Below are 22,121 nucleotides of genomic sequence, written 5' to 3' on the forward strand. Positions count from 1 at the left end.
GTAAAATATTATACAAAAGGTTATATGGTTGATAGCAAATAGTTGAGATTGTATTATTTTATACACACCGCTACTAATTAAATTATTTTAACCTAATTTTCCTACTTGTAAAGTTGTATATTTTTTTTATGTTGAAAATATGTTAAATATTTGTATTGCTTGAAAAAAGTCAAACATAATGCTCCACAAAACCTAAGAATTTCAAATCATCAAAATATCTTATATCTCTATTTTTATATATTTTTAAAAATAATAATCCAAAAAACAATAGCCAGAATTTTGCTTCCCCAACCAGAACAAAACTATCCACCTCCTCATCTCCAAACAAGGCTTTCTCAATCAAGTCAACACTCTCAAGCTCTCACTCAAACTCACTCCAAATTCTTCCCGATTTATCTCACTCATATTTTCATCTCCATCACTTTCATATATTTGCATTTTATTTTCTAGAAAATTAACCATATAATACCATAATTAACAATTTTGTACTACTTGTAAATTAAATTCTAAAATATATTAATGGCTCTGTATTTATCCCCTTTTCACTTCACTTCTCTCTCTTCCAAATCTGATTATTCTTCACCCTCTAAATTTCCCGGCGCCGCCGCCTTTTCCCGGCGAGAATTCCCCGGAACCTCTGTTTCTCCGCCGTCTACTGATTCCGACCGCCGTTGTATCTTGAAAGGTATCAGATTCTCTCCCAAATAAAAATATTTAATTAAATTTAGCTTTCTTAGATTATTATGTGAAGTTTAGTGAGTTTGTATTTATCAATGTGACAGTTATTAGTTGTTATACTACGAACATGAAGTAGTTGAGACTTTGAAAAAAATGATTTTGCCTTTTTATTAAAGTTCAAATGACGTGATTTTGGAATTAAATTTTCCCTTGAATTTAACATGATAATTGATACAAAATGTGAAAATTATGTGGAAAAAAAAAATAATTGTTTAGAATTTAGGGTAAACAAACAATTAATGGTTAAAATTGATTTTGGGGTTTGCAAAAATCTGTAGCTATTTTTGTGTTTGAGTTGATAAAGATTAACTTTAACTTTGATTATTACTGTATCAACTATAAAGTTTGGACCTTGAATTGATGATTACCTATAAAAGTAATTTTTGTTGACATGGGTACTTCTATAGATGAATTGAAATTGCTTTAATTAGTATTTTTGGATCGAATCTAGTAGAGTAATCAATGCATAAAGTTTAACTTTGGCTGAAACCAATTTCAGCAATGGCTTTAGCAAAAGTGTTGAAACTATTAAATTGCTCCCCATGTTTTTTGCTTCATGATGAGGTAAAAGGTGACAGATCTCTTGGAATGGACATAGTGAATTAGTGATTGATCAGCATTCGCTTTTCGGGCATTTTGATAGTCTTTATAGTAAATGTCTTTTTTAGTTACTCCGTATAAGTTATAAGTATTGATTTGCGATTTTGGTATGAAATGGGCTCAAGGGAAAGGAGGTAATGTCATTAGCTTATATGTATCCTTAAATGGATGAGTCAAAAGTAGTAAGTGGTAGAGAATTGGTAATAATTCTGTTAATACTATTTTTTTTTCTTTTTCTTTCTTGAGCTATGCAAGGCTTATTAAAGCATATGAAGTTTTATAGTTATACATATCACAATTTCTACTTCTGAGTGTGAACCGTTGTGCAAATTTGTTGGTACTTTTACCCTCTCTTTCCTTTTCTCCACTAGATATATATCACCCTACAACTCTATTCTAGCGTTAGCATTGAAGTGGTTTCCTTGACAAAACCCGCTTGAGGTATGATTGTTGTCCTTACAGTCAGGGATCAACCTCAACTATTACCTTCATACTTCATACTGCAACAGTTCTCTATATATATCCTTTGTTGCTTTCCCCTTCTATTCTGGTCTTCTGGAGTAGTTCCTAATATTCACAAGTTTGATTATTAGATATATCGAAGATGTGGGGGTGGTGCTTAATCTTGTGTACATGATCTTTTTTCTCCTCTTATTTGATATGTTGTTGATTATGAGATTGATCCTTCCAATGTTTATTATTTCATCTTCTGTAGCTAGGGCACAACCTGGAAATAATGGTTCATTTGAAGCAAGTGAGTCTTCCCTTGTGGTTTGCTTCGGGGAAATGCTTATTGATTTTGTGCCTACAACAAGTGGGCTTTCCTTGGCCGAAGCACCTGCATTTAAGAAGGCTCCTGGTGGTGCCCCTGCCAATGTTGCTGTTGGAATTGCTCGTCTAGGTGGTGCATCTGCATTCATAGGCAAGGTAACAATCCCTCCTTTGTTGCTGTGCTGCACGTTCCATTGTTTCATGTAATCACTGCCTTTCAGTTAATTTCACAGCTTATCCTTTATAAACTTCCAATATCTTGTACTTTGAATTTTAACATTTGAAGCAGAGCTAAATTTACCTCCATATCCTGCACAAGACTGTTCTGTTTCTAATGAGTAAAACCACCTGTTTCTAATGACTACAGGGAGGAGAATGAATATCAATTTTCAATATTTGTAACATACTTCATATTGGTATATGTATTTAATTCTGTTACACGAGTCTTGTTTATGGGTGAAAACCTGAATCATACATTTTGCTCCAGAATTTAAATGCTTTGCCAAACTACTTTAGTTTTACCATGAATGATGAGGCTTGTGACAGTTTCATGATTCTAGTATCTCAAGCACAACAGACTTCATTGCAGCAGTTAGATATAATTGAGTGACTGAGTGTATGGATAATTTGATTGTTACATCCTGTACAGAATTATCTATTGCAATTTGTGCAGCAAAAATTTTCTTGGATATCTTTAGTGTCTTTAAGACTTGCATGATGTTATTTTTAGTCCTAGAATGGACTTTGTGGCTGAATTTAATAGAAAAGTGTGATAATTCAAGAAGCTCACTCGCAAATCTAGATACAACTATTAGACTATAGCTAATGCACAACACTAAGTTTAGTCATTATGTGATGCTCCATGTTTCCCCCACTTCGCGTATGTGAGGACTACAAGCCTAAAACACTTTGCTGTTTTGGGGCCAGTCACACCTCAAGAATCACGAAGCTATGAATTGCAGAAACATAGTTGAACTTGAACATAAGGCTTTCTCCTTCAATACATTTTTATTTTTAGGGGGGTCAAGATTTAGTTGCTTTTAGTATCTTTGGTGATAATTTGCTGTCATATTGCTGTTTATTTGCACAGCTGCCTTAAAAAAGCTCTTCCGCTGTGTTTCTGCATTATCTGTACATGCAGGTTGGTGAAGATGAGTTTGGGTACATGCTTGCTGATATTCTAAAGGAGAATAATGTGAACAATGAAGGAATGCGATTCGATCCCGGAGCACGAACTGCGTTAGCCTTTGTGACATTGAGGAAAGACGGGGAGCGTGAATTTATGTTCTATCGTAATCCTAGTGCTGACATGCTGCTTCAGGAATCTGAGCTTGATTTTGAGCTTATTAGGAAGGTATTTTAAAACAAAAAAAATCCTTTCTGATTAAATGTAGAGATCTTGCTATATATAGTGAATACATTGTACTTTGTACATCAATTTTTTTGGTTGAAAAGTTAGGACGTGTGAGCTTGAAGTGCATGGATGGCAGTATGGTACTGATGAAAATCACTGTGACCGATGCTATGAAACTCAAGCACAACATTGCATGCATGTTTAACTAAGGCTGAATCATTAAGTAATTTGTTTCCATGTTATTTTCTTGAGGACTATGATCAGAATCCAAATTTCTTCGGTGGAAACCGGAAAGGATGGATTATTCTAACAAAGTAAGAAAACTGAATGTTGCATTTAGCTTTTCTGCTTTAAGATTAAGGATTTTATGTGATTTCTAGAAAACAAGCTATCTACTGTCTAAAACTAATACTACATTTACTTCAACAATCAACAGGCAAAGATATTTCATTATGGGTCAATAAGCTTAATTACTGAACCATGCAAATCAGCTCACATTGCTGCTGCTAATGCCGCTAGAGATGCTGGTGTGCTGCTCTCATATGATCCCAACTTAAGGCTTCCATTATGGCCATCTGCAGAGAGTGCGCGTGAAGGGATCCTTAGCATTTGGGATACTGCAGATATTATCAAGGTTGGAGACCAATTGTGATCTCATGCTAAAATATTGTGTTATATTTTAAATAAATTTAAAGGTGAAAGATGGATCTGACATTTCATTTGGGTATAGATAAGCGAAGAAGAGATTTCCTTTTTGACTCAAGGAGAAGATCCTTATGATGACAATGTTGTGCGCAAACTATACCACCAAAACCTCAAGCTACTACTTGTGACTGAGGGAGCAGAAGGTTGTCGGTATTATACCAAGGTAAGACTTCCTAAAAACAGAGATAGAAAGAAAATAAACAAGAAAATTTATTGGTAAAACAGTGTTTTTGGATTTGATATGTTGCAGGAGTTTAGTGGTAGAATTGAGGGTTTGAAGGTAGAGGCTGTAGACACCACTGGTGCGGGTGATGCCTTTGTTGCTGGCATGCTATCCCAACTAGCTTCTGACACGAACTTGATTCAGGTAAGGTTCCGATACCATATATCTATTACTGAGAATTGTTAAAATGAATGCGGCTACATGGTGGTGTAGTGTAGACTGGAGTCTTGTGTGTGGGGTGAGGGTCAGGAAGGAAAAGCAGTGGAATCAAGTCTAAGCAAAGTGCATTGAAATGTAAAAGATGCCTTCCATGAGACAATATTATTATGTCACATACATTTGTGGTACTTTTGCAGGAAGAGGATCGTTTAAGAGACGCTCTACGATTTGCCAATGCCTGTGGTGCATTGACTGTTACAGAGCGAGGTGCGATTCCTGCTCTGCCAACTAGAGAAGCAGTGCTTAATGCAATGCTGAAGTCTGTGGCTTAAGATTCTGGTTTAATCCATGTAATTTTTGTACCACTATTCCCTCACTTTTAGGCCATAATGTGCTTAATAATGTTATTTGCAAGGTCAACTTTAGTTTAAATAATGGCCCTTGCATTATTGCATGTCGTGTATATTAGCGTGCCAAGTATTAGTGTGGCTGCAATCTTAGGATTTGCCGGCAGTTTTCTTACATATTGTAATCTTGACTATTCTTCAAAAAAATTGAGAGATAATTTGCAAACATTTTTCTTACCCTTACTGGGTTGTGAATGAAATGCTTCAATTATATGTAGTTCACCGAAATTTGGCTAGAATTCTTCTTTTTTTTTTTTGTTTTTTTATTAGTTGTTTTCGCTTACATAGTTAAATGTTCTATTAACAAAGTTTTTGTTAGGGATTCCCTGAAAGATGCTTCATACTTCTGTTCATCAATGTCTGAACTTAAGGCTATGGACTAATGTTCATTAGGCAACCGTAAGTTAATGCAAGAGTTGAGACGCGCTGTTAATATTATGATATCGTGATTTTTGTACTACGGTATAAAAAAAATAATTCCATATCTAAGATATACTCCATACCAAAATTCTGTGGTAAATAAATCCATAACCACAAATAGGATTCTAGTATTTGGTCTTTAACTATATTTAGCAACAATAATCAATATTTAGATTCTAATTACAACCACATCTTCAACTCTAAGTTTAAGGCGATCCGATTAGTAAGCTAATTAATCCTCTAAAACCAATGGAAGACCTCACTACTCTGAAATTAATAAACATCTATATATATTTCAAACAAATGTATATCTTCCAAAAAAACTTAGAAGTTTTTAATCCAATAAATAAACTAGCCAAGAGGTTATTTTTGTTTGCTATTAACATTGAAAATAAACATGGCTGCTGAGGATACACCTCAAGACATTGCTGATAGGGAGAGAATCTTCAAGCGTTTCGACACGAATGGTGATGGCAAAATATCATCCTCTGAGCTTGGTGACGCCCTCAAAACCCTCGGCTCAGTCACCCCTGATGAAGTTAGAAGGATGATGGCAGAGATCGATACTGATGGTGATGGTTTCATTTCGTTTGATGAGTTTACTGACTTTGCTCGGGCTAACCGTGGATTGGTTAAAGATGTTTCCAAGATCTTCTAAGCTAGTTGATTAACTAACAACATTACACTAATGAACATGGAATGGTGTCTTTGGTTCTTGCATTTTTTTGTAGTAAATATGCTTTTTCTTTGGTAGAAATATAAGGACAAGGCACTAAAATCACATGAATTTCTGTAACTACATGAATGAATGTCTTTACGTAGTTATTGTATCATTTCTGTAATATTTTGATGAATTGTAAGGTTTCAATCTTTTGCATTATTTGATATTATGCAAGCGAGGAATTGAATCTACATGTGACCATGTGATTTCATGTCTAGTTGTATGAATTTTTTTATCCTATGTTTCCGGAAAGTGTATGCTATATTGTAATAATTTTGAGTGACAACCGCGATTTTCTGACTTAGAATCCATACTAAAACAGACCTATCCCTGAATTCGCCAACCTGAAACAAACCTGACTTGGACTCGAGTCACTCACACAAGAACTTGTATGGAAAGTATGTAAAGGTAATTGTTTCGGCATACTATTTGTTCATGGGATGAGATTAAGGCTTTGTTGTTGTTGTATGATACAATAGGGTTTTATTAAGTTAGGCTGCAAGGTAAATCAGACTTCTACACAAACATTTATAATTCATTCAAACAATTCAGGTGCAATTTTCTGACTTTCTCATTTTTGATGTGGCTGATTCTAAAAGACTGGAGTCAAACAATAAGACTTTATCCAGTCATCATCACTGTAGGACCCACTTTTATGGAAAAAGTTGTTAATTTATTTACAAAACTGCCATGTGATAAACAAATTTTGTGAATCTCAGATATTAACTTGTATTTACCCCTGAAATTCATAGATCAAGTGCATTGACATTTTATCAGAAATTTCTTGCATCAACACTGCAACAGATTACTTAATACATTTTATCAGAATTTGTCACTTGGTCTCATATTCGTAGAGATGGCAATGCTGTGGCCCATCATCTAGCTAGGTTAGTACCGTCTGATAGGGAGCAAGTGTGGGTAAATGTTTGTCCCCCTGCTATCGCCCCTTATGTACTCATGGATAAACTCTCTATTACTTAATACATGGTACTACCAGCGCTTCTCAAAAAAAAAAAAAAAAACACTGCAACAGAGTTAATATTACTGGTGTGAAATTGAAGTGTCAAAAAAAATTATAGAACAGACTCAATCACTCTGAAATTCTGGACAAATTTTCACAATGTTAAGTTTCTCAGTTCCCCAATCAACTTCCTAACGAGAAGCTCGATCCCTCTCGAGCAGCACATTGAAAATATTTATGTACACACTGATCCTACTTCTATACAAAACATTTAGCATCCCCTGCTCCTATCACCACCTTATGAAAGAGCCTGACAAATTCTCTCAATAGTCAACTAACAAACGACAATAAACAACGCTGATGTAGAAAATGGACAGCCATTCACACAAGGAAAAAAAAGTTCACCGGACTTTCATTAGTGTCATCGACCATACAGGGAATCATCATCTTCCAGCTCAGATGCTCCAAGCATAGCCAAAGCCAAATGAGACTTCATTTCACTTTTTGTTCGTTGTAATATTGGAGGAACATAACTTCTTCGACTGCCTAAACTTGCCTTACCCTTAACAAGGCAGCCTTCTCCTCTTAGCAGAATGATGGCTTCATTGATGCTTGGCCTACTAGATTCTTCACCACTCACACAGGCAGCTGCAGCGCGTACCAATTGGGTTATAAGCTTTGAGCTTTTAGGAGTAACTTTAGCTCGTGGGTCAAGCAAACTGTCAAATGCTGAGTCTCCCTGGTCCATTAGTGGCTTCGCCTGCAATAGCAAGAAACGATGATTTAGTACATTTTGATTCACACATGAATACAGCAGCAGAACACAACATTGTGATCTTCAAAAAAAGATTCACATTTACTCTAAAATTTTGAAATGCCCTCGTAAACTAAACTTTGGTACATTCAGAAACACTAGTATAAATTTTAACTGCATAGATGACTTGATTATTTGTGGATTTTGATACTCTTATCAAATAGATCTGCATAAATGTAAAGATGTGGTAGGACCATTACGAAGGAATCATTTTTGCTATAAAAACAGAAAACTTTCAAATTATCGATAAATGAACTTATGAGCCATGTCTTTGTCAAACTAATTATACACCGTACAGGCTGTTGGTGTTAGTCGCCATTATCCTCTACCAAACAGTGGGGGACTACCAAGAGTACTAACCATATTCATTAAAACTAAAAATCAGTTTGATGGCCTCACTAGAGTTAATGCTATAACCCTATAGATGAACACTTGTACTAAGGAAAATAAAAAGGATCAATTCATCTTAATCCAGAACTAGTCAAATACAACAGTTTCAGCTCTTCTGGTCAGCGTATACAATGAAAGCAAACCGACAAATGTCATCATCAAAGTTAATGTTGCAACTTTCTTGGTGAATCGTTTGTTTTCAGGATGATCTAAGGAGGAGAAATTATCATAAGACCTAATCGAAAACTAGACAATGACTAGAAATTTAGCTCATGCTCATCTGATCAGGGCGCTTAATGAAAGGAATACAAGATTGAAGCAGTAACATACCCATTGAACCAAGTTCTCTTCTCCGGATGGCCTTGATGATTCTATTGGTTTTCGGCCTGTTATAAGCTCTAAAAGGACAACTCCAAAGGCGTAAACATCAGTTTTATCGGATACCTTCCCGTGTTGGAAGTACTCAGGAGCCAAATATCTGCAAAAAAAATTCAGGATTCACTAAGTAACAGAAAATAGATGAAAAACCAACTTTTTTTCTTTTTAAAATTGACAAACAATGATACTTGTATTTATTTGTAAATTCATACCCAAAGGTTCCTTTCACAGTTTTGCAAAGGAAAGGGACTGATGGTGCTGCAGTCCATGTTGCTAATCCGAAATCACATAGCTACAAAAATTCATAAATTCAGTTTAGAGTTTAGACATCTTATCATATATTAAATTCAAAACATAACATTAAATCAAGAAAGAAACCAGGAATTCACCTTTGGCCTTTTCTTGGAAGAAAGAAGAATATTGGAGGGCTTTATATCTCTATGAACAATACATTTTTCGGTTCCATTATGTAGATATGCAATAGCTTCTGCAATTCCTACAGCAACCTTATACCTTGCAGACCATGAAAGCGACGCGAAACCCTTCCCACTCTTCTTCTTACCTGCAAATAACATCTCATATTTAAATTTTCATCCCAAATTTACACAACACCAATGAAAAATCTCATAAAACAACAAAAAATGGCGCTAGCTGTACCGTGCAAATGTCGCTCAAGGCTTCCACTGGACACATATTTGTAAACCAAGAACAAGCCTTCCTCAGGATCAATACAAAATCCCAAAAGAGGAACAATGTTTGGATGTTCAAGAGAACTTGCAATCATCAACTCTCTACAAAAAGCCTTTGTATTCTCCTTATCTTCTTTATCTAACCTCTTTACTGCCACTGCTGTTCTCAAAAATCCAACTCTACCTCTAAATACATAACTCAATGCACCTCTGCCCAATACTCTACCTGATTTCACATCAAATATACACCAAAATCAATCCCTTAATATAACAATTATTATACTAAATGAAACAGAAAAGATTCAACTAAAATAAAAGCAACCCATTTAATTACCTTAGAAATATCATGAATTGTAAATTTCTTTTATAAAACAAAAACAAAAAAGATAAAAACTTTTTTCAATTCATACAACAATCAACCAAAAAAAACCCCAGAAAAACACAAAACCAGAGTAAAGCAACCCATACAATCAGCAAAAAAACGAACAAAAACCCAGAAAAGAATGAACTAAATTAAAGCAAACCCATATTAAATTCAAGAAATGATGAAAAAAAAAAACCCATGAAAGTACCTTCAGAGAAATTGCGGGTAGCAGAAAGAATTTCAGCAAAGCTAAACCTGATCAAAGAGTTAGCAACAGGTGAAATACTCTTCTCCAATGATTCAATCCTTCGCCATTTAAGCTCTTTGGAGTTGGAATCACTCGAATTATTATCCAAATTCACCATTAAAATAGTAGTAGAAGAGTTCAAATTAGCAGTTTTTAAGGAATCAATTTCCTTTTGAGAACATAAACTGAACCTAAAAGAGGAGTGAACTGAGTGAGGTTCACAGTTTGCTAAATCACCACCAGATTCTGCAAGTAACCATGCTTTATTATGCTCTGAATTACTCTTCTTTTGCCCTTCATTTTTGCCCATTTTTGGTACAAAACAACCAAACCCAAAATCCCAAATCATATTCATCAAAAAAGATTTAAACTTTAACTCATTGTAATTATCACAATAATCATCCTCATCATTGTCAATAGTATCACTATAAGCAGGGATTAAAGAGAGAGAATTTGAAGAATTTGAAGAATTTGTAAGAATTTGTTGGTTTTCAGTGTAATCACATTGGGAAAACCCCATTTTAGATCTCAAAAAAAGAATATACAAAAAACCCAGAAAAAATCATAAAGAAGGATGAAAGAAAGATTGCTACTTTACTTGAAAGAGAGGAACAGAATACAACAGCTTTTGAGAAAGAGAGAGATTATGAGAAAATTTTTAAAGTATGTCAATAATATTAAAAAAAAAAAATGAAATGTGAGTGATTAGAGTAAACCAAGATATTAATAATTAATAAAAATTGTTGGTTGATATAGATTTAATTAAATGAAGAGGGGGTGAGGGGGGTGGGCTGTTGAAGATGCTTGATGTTGAGGAGAATGAAGACAATAAGCACCTACTTGGGACCGTTACTCCATTATTTGGAGGGTAGTGAGGTTGGGTGATCGATTTATTAGGGGGGTTTATAGTGTGTTTTTGAGGATTGATTAATCGACCTAAATAGAGGGTTTTTTTGGATGGAAGAAGTCGTCCACGTATTGTTTTTTGGTAAGCATTTATGTTCATCGGGTTTTAATTTTGGGTTATGAGTTCATATTAGGCGAAATTTGTCTACTAATGATCTTTTAGGATATACTTCATACTATGATCATATCTTAAGGATTGGGATATTTATACCTAAAAGGAAAGAAAATATATGGTAAAGATTTGTGCGTATATATCTTTATAATTTGGATATTACTCATATTAGTCATAAATATATAGATTGGACTTAAGTAACTATAGGGTGAAAAGATTCAGTTCAAGAAAACAAAGTAGAAAAATATAAGGTCTTTGACCTCTTTGTCTTGAAAATATTATCGATTTGACAATTTAGGTTTTATTCGGTAACTAAACTGATTTTTACTATTATAAGTTTCTTTTACTTATTAGAAACTATTATACATTAATTACCACATCCGTCATCAATATTTACTTAATAAAATTGGTTTTAATAAAAATCTAAAATTGGTGTGAATAGTTGCCATGTTGGAAAATCAAAATAAAATGATTGGTCAATGAGATTTGAAAGGAGTGGGATAAAAGTGGTCTATATATATATCTACCTAAGAAGAGAAAAGAACAAGATATGAAAGGTTGTGACTTGTAAAAAAGATATGGGGATTTGGACGTTGGGATATGAAGATTAAAAAAGTATTACCAATAATGATAATAGGATAATTAGTAGCCAAATTAAACAAGTATGATTACTAGTTTGGTGACCATCCGACACTTTTTCATTCTTCACCCCTTAGCAACTAAGCATGACAGATGAGATGTTTTTATTTATGGCTTCATTTCCTCACCACTTGAAATGCGAACTTTTGTAATACACAGTGTTTTTTTTGTTATTGCTACGTATATACTCTGTACTTCGTATGTATTAAATATTCCGTATATTATATGATATTATGATTTATATTTTAAAAGTTTATGTAAAACAGATTTGAATTATTAAGCAATAATTATAAAAATATACAAGATATTTAATAAGAAGTAGTACTTTAAATCTATTTTTAACCCTCACCCCTCTCAAGCTTAAATATAACATTCCAGATTTCCGATAAAGTAAGCCAATAAGGGTATAAGATTTCATTTATTATTATTTATTTTTTTTCATCTTTCATTTATTCATTTTATATTTTTTCTAGCTAGATCAATCTCTTTTGAGATTTAGGGTTGGGGTTGTTGTATTATTTTTGTTTGTTTATGGGACACAAGATAACAAACACTTTTATACAAAACTTTTATGCTTTGAAAACTTCAAATGTTGGCTAAAATTGATTTGCAAAAAGTGTGGTGAAGGTGTAAGTGTCATTTCTTAGAACACACGAATTGACTTTTACTTATATTTCTTGACCATAATTATCATAAGTGATCACCACTCCTATATTTTAATAAATAAAGTTAGGGTTTATTACAATTTTTATTTCATTGTTTAATTTTGTTACGGATGGAGTATAATTTTTACTAGTACACTACTAAAAATATTACAATATAAGTGATGCATTAATTAAAAAAAAAAAAAAAAAAAAAAAAAAAAAAAGAAGAAGAAGAAGAAGAAGAAGAAGAAGTATTAATTAATATAGTAAGATAACTAGATATGGGGAAAAAAATTAGGAAAATCAAACATCAAAATAGAAAGTGTAACAATCAGTATGAAGTATACTACTATATTAGTAAGATACATGTATTATGTGCATGACATGTGTTGTGAATGCATTAATTAATGGAATGACATCGGCAGATTAAGGCAAATAGCAAAAAAAAAAAAAAAAAAAAAGTCACAATCAAATTAAAATTGGTTAGAATTAGATATACTACCTTCTTCCTTCCTTTGGTTTTATTCAGCTTTCTGCCAAAACTAACCGGTTTTTAGGTATGAACTTTCTAATAATTATTGGTTATGGCTATATATTTTTTCCTTTTATTTACAACATTAAAGGACAAACCTTAAGAATATAGCAAAATACTCCTTATAATGCATAATCTAAGGAAGAAAAAAATGAATAAAATAACAATGATGCAAAATAATTTAAATTCATATTTAAGAAGTATGGAATTTAATTCCACATGGACTTTTATGAAAATCGTAAAGGGTATCAACTATCATTATTTTAATTTTAAAGCAATTAATACTAGTTATGCTAAGAGACATGGGTGCGGGTCTTGTAGTAGTCATTCAGAATGATTTGAACTAAAGCAAGCTCTATATGATTTGACGTAAAATGTTTTCAAGAGGAAATGATTTTTTACTAAAAAAAATACTCTCTAATTTGTAATGAAACAAAAATCACATTTTCAATTGTGTTTCACTTTATTATTTGGTTTTGAAATAATAATAAAGGAGAAAATGGAAATGGAAGAGAGAAGGTGGATTGGATGCTTTAATTTGTAGGGCTAATTAATTGATCATTTTGGCCGGATTGTTATCACTCTCAATTTGTAGGGCTTTTAAATGCTCACGACAAGATAGCAATTTATTTATTTATGTAAGAAGCTACTGAGTGGTCGGTTGAAAGTGGTAGTTTGATACTCTCCCTCCTTTAAAACCCTGAATAAAAGGGTCACCTAATTTTATAATTCATAATTCAAGGAAAGAAGAATTGTTTGTATGTTATTATTATTCCCCTAATCACTTCATCAATATATTACTATCCCGTTTCATATTATTTAGTATTTATAACGATTTAATTTGACATAAAATAAAGAGCTAAGAAAAATCTCTAATCGTTGCAAATAATATAAAACTGAGGTAGAGTAATATTTATGCATTAATCTTATTATTGTGATAAGTAAAAAGCATCCAATATTGAACCAATCAATTACCAGCACAATCATTATGCAAAATACGGTATGAAAGTACTGGTATAAGACTAAACTTAAAAATTAATAAAGACATCAATTGATAAATACGTATCTATACATACGAGTGTACAACAATTAAATTAAACCAGCCTTATTGTAGCATAAATTACGCTCGTTTTTTTTTATTATAATTTAAACTCAATTGTATCATATATTTTTTAATTAGCCTAAACATGCATGTAACTAAAACCAACTAACATTGTTAAAATTTCAACAAAACAGCAATAGGTATTAGCCAACAAGTAAATATGTTTAAACTTTAAACCAATAAAAAGTAAGTAATTTAAATAATGTAGTAATTTGCTATTTTATGCATAAACGTGTAGCTCACCTGTGACTGTTAAAGAAAAGGCATTTTAGACTATAAAAACATAGAAGTAGGCGAACGATATATATCAAATTAGTCAATAACACAAGGTTTTTTATAATTTTTATTGTAGTCGTGTATAAGAGGACTTTATAATATATCACCAAACTCATCTTAACTAAGAATTTAATGACTTTTCTTATCTTGGTTGATTGTGATTGCACATATTTTGCACACGCAAGAAAACAACTCCAAAACAAAACTAATGTGAAAATAATAAAAATAGTATTTGATGTACGTAAACTAATTAAGTGTCTTTATAAAAACTAACCATATGGTATATATGAGGATGACAATCAACTTGTATATATTAAGAAGTTAATACCGTTTTATATTTAGTATATGAAGTAGATAATCTAGTAGGAGTTGAGGTAAACGTATGGTATTCAATAGAGCTCTCACCTTATGATTAAGACGGTTTAATTAATATTTATTATTACCCTCAACTACATAATTATATTATGGGGATTTTCCTTTGAATTTAAAAATTACTCATATATAGGTATCTAAATGACTTATTTTCTGTGAGTTGTGTCATTTGTGGCTAGTAAATTAAATCTCTTAGCAGAAAAAATAATATACAAATAAAGTAGGCCAAGTTAGTATTTAGAGAATTCTAATCCTTTCATAACAAATTATAACTTCTTTTGTAAAAATACAGAGTACTGAACTGAACTAAATTTAACTAATTGGAGCTGAATTGAACTAAATTGAATATTTTACAAGAGAAGAAAATTAAGAATTGAATTGAACTAAAAATAAGCTGAATAGAACAGACCCTTAGCTTAGTGCCTTAGCTTGACTGTGTATGGCACTACTACACAGAGTACACACTACCCATATACTCGTACAAATGTACATAAATACGGTATATATACTCATCACAATTTCTCAAGACAGCAAGTAAATAAAAGGTGGAAAATATTAGAAATGTGGGACCCATAAGATAGGGTCAATAATATTCCTTAATCCTCATGCACTTAAGGTGACCCTAATTAAAACCAAGTGGGCCATAAAATACCTAAGGAGACATAATATCTTACACAAGTCATACATTGGATCATATTAAACCATATCTTATAACAAACACTCCTATCATTTTGACACTTATTAATTATATTATGGCAATTGTAAGGTGTACATCAACAACAATTAGGGGCCACAAACTATAAAAATGAATGAAATTAAACTTCTTTAATTACATCTTTGTCTCTATATAATATATATTAATGCACATACATGCATGTTCATAGATCGAATTACTTTCTAATGAACCCACTAATTATGTAATTATGGTTTTCCCATGCATGATGAGTTGCCAAAAATCAATCATTTAGCAACATTATATTAAATTATAATATATATTATGCTTAAATGATTTAGCCTAAAAGCTCATTTTCAACTCAACAAAAGGGTTGAACATGAATCACAATAATCTACATACATACTCTAGAATTCTTTTGATTTTTTGAAGATTTTGTGATTGTTTTATTTGTTTATACACGTGTATATGGTATTAATTTGCACATGACGACCCTTTCACCTACCTTCATTTGTAGTTTGTTCGAGTAATTAGTATGAATTCTTTTACAAATTGGCCAAAACTATATACGTAGTATATTTATGATAATTATTGCACATTGATCAACAACAGTCGATGCATGATCTATTAATCAACCAATAATCATAAATAATCTCATTTTTGTAAATGTACAAGAATAATCTAATCTTTTGGTATTACTCGTGAGTTGTGATAGTGCACCTCACCTTTATGAGCAAATTAAAAAACAATATGAATATACATGAACAATAATAATGCTTCGTACATAATATTCTTCCCATCATTTGCAACAATTCCTTAAAATTAATATTAACAGATTAGTATTTCTTTACATACAATTAAAAAGGTGCTTCAATTATTTACTTAATGATTTTATTATATTTGTTTTTTTTGGTGTTTATAGAGTCACAAGGACGGGTTGAGAATTGATTCTAAAATCTCCTGAAACCGGAAAGGAAGCTCTAACCACTTTAGTACAGTTATCCCTCACTCTGAGGTTTCATTATGTTTGTAAAAGTATATGTATTTTTTTTAGAAAATTTAATTAAGTGGGCGTTATATCATATTCATATATCATATGAAGTATTATTTTTCAATAGTGTACACTCACTTATTAGAAGAATAATGTTGAGGATAAACTATTAAACAAAGACATGCATGCTGACTAAACTTTGAAAATAAGAGTCTTATATATTTTAAAAATTATGAATTTCTCACAAAATAAAATCACAGTCAAATTATAATACTAGTGTTTACTGTTACATAACTAAGATTTGGAATGATTTCATTAAACTATGCATGAAAGGGATTGGTTCTAGAAGGCTTGCAAAATTCTTACACATATAAACTAAAATGAAATATATTAAGAATTTATAGTAACTTGTTTAGTTAAGCAAAACATTAATAGGAGAAATTTAGCAAGAGAGCAAAACTAAGCTTACCAAATTTTGGGGAAATAATATTATTTTTGTGATAAGCTAGAAATAATGGGCCCATCATCACGTGCGCATGAGAAACTTGGGTATTGGAGAATGGGTTATTTGTGTTAGTTCGTGATCGATCTACCTCTTTACGTGCTTCCTTGCCTCGAGAATCATTAAAAGTTTAAAACTACTCTTAATTTAATTGCCTTCCTTCACCGTTACTCCATTTGCATGTTATATGGTACGTGGTCTCATTAAAGAACCGTACCAATGTACCATGCATGCATGTTTATGGTATGTTCACTATGTAAATGCGTGCCTTTATGAGCATTTTAATTAGTTTTTGTAATATCGAGCCATACATTATTCTAGGCATCTAGCTCCCTACAGTACAACGGCCACATACGTACGTACGTACATATTGAAACAAATATAATAATATTTTACATTTATGTACTCTTACTTTCATTATTCTAGGCCAGGTATTCAAAATGAAAGATGTAAATGGTTTAAATTACTAAAAGTTTAAAAGTAATAAGTTAGAAATATGGCATACTTTCTCTATTTTTTTTTATTTGTAATATTTCTCTTTTCATGCTTGCCGATGCATTATTTCAATTGGTAATATTTGGTCTTTAATAATAATCAATATTTTGTAAAAGTTATAAAAATTTGATATTGAGCCATCTAGCTCCCAAACCGTACACATTGAAATAAATATAATAATACGTTATTCGAGTATGGTTTAAGTTTAAGGTATTAGAGTGAATGATGTATAAATATGGTAAAAGAAAAACAAATTACAAGTGAAAACTAATAATATGTGCAAGTTGAAATAGTGAATAGTGATTAATCCAAGATTGTGGGCGTGCCGGAGTGGTTATCGGGCATGACTAGAAATCATGTGGGCTTTGCCCGCGCAGGTTCGAATCCTGCCGCTCACGAATCTCTTACCCCGCTTTTTTAAGACCCAAAAACAGAAAAGAGCTCCAAAAAAAAAAAGAAATTATACGCTAGAAGGAGGGGTCGAACCTCCGACCTTGTGGTTAACAGCCACACGCTCTAACCAACTGAGCTATTCCAGCTTTAATGTTTGATTAATACATTGATTAAATTATATCTATATTATATGCATATGACTAATCTTAATAATACAATAAAAAATGAAAATAGTATAGTGCACCCGGATGCACCATGCGCATAGTGCACCCGGAAAGAACATTAAGCATATTTTAAAGAACATGGGAAAAAAAAAAAAAGAACATGCTAGTATTTGAAAAAAAACATATATGTGTTTGACAAAAGAACATGTTTGTGTTTGACAAGAACGTGACATTACAAAGAACATAAAGTCTGTACAAAAAAAAACATGTTATTTTTCATGGTTACTTAGGTGGTTGAACGTGTTTGAAAAAGAACATTATATTTGACAAAAAAGAACATGTTCGTGTTTGACAAAGATATAGGTGATCATTAGACGGACCAGAGCAAGGTTAAAAAATCAGCTCACTTCTCGAGTCGGGCCAAGTTTTGGGCTGAAGTTTTTGTGCCCAAACCTGCCCAAAATGGTCCGGCCGTGCGGGCTTTTCGGGTTGAGTTAAAAAAATCAACTAAAATAATGCATAAAAACGCAATCCCAAACTCGCCCAAAAATTTAAATTTACAGGCTGGGTCCGACCCGATTTGGGGGCAAAAAAATTCTGCCCAAAACCCGTCCAAAATCAAGTCGGGTCAGTCTAACTTTGATCACCTCTAGCCAAAGAACATAAAGGCTTTACAAAAAAAAAATGATAATACAGTAAAGAACATGTTCTTTTTTCTAGTTACTCGGGTGAATTTTTTTTTTTTTTTTTAAATGTACATACATTAAAGAACATATTGTATAATATAAAGAACATATATTTCAAACTCAAGGAACATAATAATCAAATTTAAAGAACATATTATGTTCATGTTCTTTATAAATATCTATAATGTTCTTTTTTTCGCCCATGTTCTTTTAAATATACCTAATGTTTTTTCCGGGTGCACCAACCATACATTACAATAAAAATCCATTGATTTGTTTATATCTAAAATTACATTAATATGTCCTTCAAAAAAAAATTACATTAATATGACTAATCTTAATAATACAAAAAATTATTACTATTAATAAAAGTATTACAGTTTGGTTCATAAATCAGAACACAATTCATACTTCTTCCTCTCAAATGAAGACCACTTAGGGCCTTATCTCTTACGTTGAAATTCAGTTCAGTTTAAGCTCAGCTCAGTTCAGTTCAGTTCAGCTGAGTTTAGTCAATGAGAACAGACCCTTAATCTTCCATTATACAGTATATGGGCTATATAGAGCTCAGCAGGCATAGGAAATTGGTTGTTCCGGGCAGCGATGGAGCCACATTTATAACATCAACTTCAAAGCTGATATTCTTTTTAGGTAACTTCATCATGCATAATATTGTAAGGCAACTGAGGAAGATCATGTTTATTGAGTGTTGTTGAACGCAAAGAGGTCGAATGTTGATATAATAAAAGTTGGTAATAAACTTGAGCTTTTCTGTTAACATCAATATCATCATAGAGCAGCAACCCTTTATAAAATTGTAAATAACTAAGGCAAACTACTCCATGTAATTCATTGTACAGAGTTCTCGTATAATCTGAATTCTCTTGTTCATGTACTCACTTATTGAGGGTATAATCTGAATTCTCTTGTTCATGTACTCAAATTTTTTTTGGTCAATTCTAATTAAGATCATTCGCGAAGAGAAAGATGTAGAAAAACTGGTTAAATACATCACCAACCACGAGTAATTCATGGGTGGAACGAATGGAACAGAGTTTCACATCCTACCACGCTTTTGGTGTCCGACTTTTTTCAAAACAGCTCAGTCTGAAATATCCATGTTGGTTTTCATTTGTATCAAGTATCAACCAAGGACATCTGGAGTCGTTGCGGAAGTTACATTTCAGCACAAATCATGAGGATGAAAATGAGTGCCACAAAATCAAGGGTTATTAAGCAATATAGTAGAAGACAACACCGGGCACATGAGAAAAACTTCAATGCTCAAACACATGAAAAAGAAATATGGATAAAAACGAACATAAGTAATTTCTCCCTTATTTACAGAAGAAGGAAAAAAACCATCATAATTCATAAGATCAATTGTACAGTTCTGGCTACTGAGTACAGGGCGTACCTTCAGAAACATTTTTGGAAAGGGAAACAAATTAGTGTTTAGATTTTATGATTATAATGTTGACTGCTATCCTTGTTACCCCAGAACAGCGAGTATCCCTGAGTGAGTATAACATCACACCGGCAGATCAAAATTATGCCAATGCTTCTAAAGGCTCCCACTTGTGTCAAGGTAAGGGGAACACAGTCCACACCCTTGCAACAGAGAGGCTGTTTGAAATCTGGAAATGACATAGGAAGACTGGAGAGTGATAAAGCAAACCTAACGAAGTTTCCACTTCCTAAATAGTTCATCATATACAGGACCTTTTCCTGCCTTTACTAGGTTTTGTTTCAATTTAGACAGTGTAAAGGAACTCAGCTTTATCTTCCGTTCAATCATGTCTTCAGCATACTTAACTGCCTCTTGAACTCTATTGCAGTCACGAAGCCCTAAAACCAAGAAATTGCCAGTCTCTTCCAACTCAGACTGATAATTCTCAACCATGAATTTCCAGACCTTAATAGCCATGTATGGATCCCCAGAGTCTAAGTAAAGACTAATAGCAGCAGTGCAATTAGCTTGGGTCGGTAAAAATTCATTCTTCACCATCTCGGTAAATACAGATGAAAGCTCATCAAGCTTACGACTCTTAACTAAGTATTGAAACAAAGTATTATAACTCTTTGAATCTGGAAATACACCATCATAAACCATCTCATCCAAATACCTCCTAGCTATATCAAAATTAGCAAGATGAGAATGCAATGAAATCATCATATTGTACATTTGAGTATCAGGCCTGAAATCGCTCCTCACTGTCATCGCTTCCCACAGCAAGGAAGCTCCTCGGGCATCACTCTTCCTCACACAATCCTCCAAGGCAACCCCAAAAAACTTCATTCCAGGGGAACACCTCCTCTCCTTCATGGTGTTCAAGAACTTCAAAGCTTCATGAAATCCACTTGGAGCCTTAATCAATGTGCACAAAAACGAGTCATAAGCCGGCACATTCCTAGGGTCCCAACCAATCTCCTCCACCATCTCTCCAAAAGTCCTCTTCGCACCAGCTACATTCCCTTCATTCTCCCACCCCTCCAACAAAATAGCAAACGAATCAGCATCCAAACTAATCTTATCCTTAGCAATCCTCAAAAACTCATCTGCTTTCTCCGTCTTCCCTTCCCTACAAATCGCACTCAATAGCGAATTCAATGCCACAATGTCCCTAGGAACACCATACTGATCCATAACCTCGAACGTCATAAACGTCTCATCAACCCGATTCCCTAACACATAACTACTAAAAACCGATGCAAAAGTCGCAAGAGAAAGAATCCCTTCTTCCTTCATAGACTTAATTGCATCCCACATTGCATCAAACAATGAATTCTTCCCTAACAAATCAACAACTAAATTCCAAGCATAAGGGCTATGTCTATCATTCAATTGGTGTCCTGCCCACCTAAAGAACTTCACAGCAGCAGCAGGATAACCATATGACAATTTAAGAACTTGTTCAACATCTTCCTGAGTTACCCTAATACCATTATCATCTAGAACTTTCGCAACTGATAGAGGTGGGGTACTAGCTACAATTTCACACATTAATTTGATTTTGGGGGGTAAATTTGGGGATTCAAGATACGAAATAAAAGCTGGGCGATGCTTACCCAGATCATGAATTTGGCGTTGAGGGCTTTTGCCGTGAATATGGTGGTGCTTCTTCGATGATGGTGGTGATGGAGATCGATCGCGGCCATGACGCCGCTTTGATTGCTTCATTATGCAATCATTTCGATGGAGAAAACCCAGAAATTTTGGTGATTAAAGGGGAAATTGTGTTAGGGTTTCGGAGAGTTTGAATGAAAAAGATGATTTTTTTTACTGGAAAATGGAAGTCTAGCATAAACCCTAATTCAATTTGGGATTTTTTTTTTTTTTTTTTTTTAATTCCCCAATTTTAAGTCTCTCTCACAAATTTCCTGAGCTAAGGCCTAGGGCCATGGCATGCCTGATCTAATTTGGTTAACAAAAGGGGAAAGGGGTAATATTGGTTTTTTTTAGGTTGCGGTAAGTAAAGAGAGGTTACACACTTACACTTATATTTAGCAATTATGAAATAAAAAGGATAAGAAGAGAGGATAAACTGATACAGATAGAGAATTGATAGGTGGGACAACGATAAATAAATTTTAATTGGAATATTATTGCCCTTATTTGATATAAATTTGTTTAGACTAGTGTATGCATGCTTGATTTTGTTTATGGGTTAAATGGTTAATTATTGAATTAAC

The 22,121-nt window shown here is 33.0% G+C and overlaps 4 protein-coding genes and 2 non-coding genes across 6 annotated transcripts; 3 read left to right on the plus strand and 3 right to left on the minus strand.

The window, feature by feature from the left end:
• Positions 1-288: 288 nt before the first annotated feature.
• On the plus strand, positions 289-5,177 carry LOC145642243 (putative fructokinase-6, chloroplastic). Its single transcript, XM_081693352.1, has 7 exons — positions 289-685; positions 2,054-2,265; positions 3,251-3,463; positions 3,900-4,097; positions 4,194-4,331; positions 4,419-4,535; positions 4,748-5,177. Exons 1-7 carry the CDS (start codon positions 520-522, stop codon positions 4,880-4,882), a joined length of 1,179 nt encoding a protein of 392 aa, XP_081549478.1. The 5' UTR covers positions 289-519; the 3' UTR covers positions 4,883-5,177.
• Positions 5,178-5,774: 597 nt separating this feature from the next.
• On the plus strand, positions 5,775-6,035 carry LOC145556528 (polcalcin Che a 3). The gene has a single exon (XM_081618186.1). It carries the CDS (start codon positions 5,775-5,777, stop codon positions 6,033-6,035), a length of 261 nt encoding a protein of 86 aa, XP_081474312.1.
• Positions 6,036-7,109: 1,074 nt separating this feature from the next.
• Positions 7,110-10,775, minus strand: LOC145642244 (putative serine/threonine-protein kinase PBL7). The gene is made up of 6 exons (XM_081693353.1): positions 9,903-10,775; positions 9,299-9,556; positions 9,031-9,203; positions 8,854-8,933; positions 8,594-8,741; positions 7,110-7,819 (listed from the first exon to the last, which is right to left on the minus strand). Exons 1-6 carry the CDS (start codon positions 10,459-10,461, stop codon positions 7,481-7,483), a joined length of 1,557 nt encoding a protein of 518 aa, XP_081549479.1. The 5' UTR covers positions 10,462-10,775; the 3' UTR covers positions 7,110-7,480.
• Positions 10,776-17,501: 6,726 nt separating this feature from the next.
• On the plus strand, positions 17,502-17,583 carry TRNAS-AGA (transfer RNA serine (anticodon AGA)). Its single transcript has one exon. It is a non-coding gene; the product is annotated as a tRNA-Ser (tRNA).
• Positions 17,584-17,650: 67 nt separating this feature from the next.
• On the minus strand, positions 17,651-17,724 carry TRNAN-GUU (transfer RNA asparagine (anticodon GUU)). Its single transcript has one exon. It is a non-coding gene; the product is annotated as a tRNA-Asn (tRNA).
• Positions 17,725-19,745: 2,021 nt separating this feature from the next.
• On the minus strand, positions 19,746-21,783 carry LOC145556529 (pentatricopeptide repeat-containing protein At5g15010, mitochondrial-like). Its single transcript, XM_081618187.1, has one exon. It carries the CDS (start codon positions 21,607-21,609, stop codon positions 20,107-20,109), a length of 1,503 nt encoding a protein of 500 aa, XP_081474313.1. The 5' UTR covers positions 21,610-21,783; the 3' UTR covers positions 19,746-20,106.
• Between the last annotated feature and the right edge of the window lie 338 nt (positions 21,784-22,121).

This window comes from Chenopodium album, chromosome 8 (assembly GCF_948465745.1).
Source record: "Chenopodium album chromosome 8, dcCheAlbu1.1, whole genome shotgun sequence".
Taxonomy (NCBI): Eukaryota; Viridiplantae; Streptophyta; class Magnoliopsida; order Caryophyllales; family Amaranthaceae; genus Chenopodium; species Chenopodium album.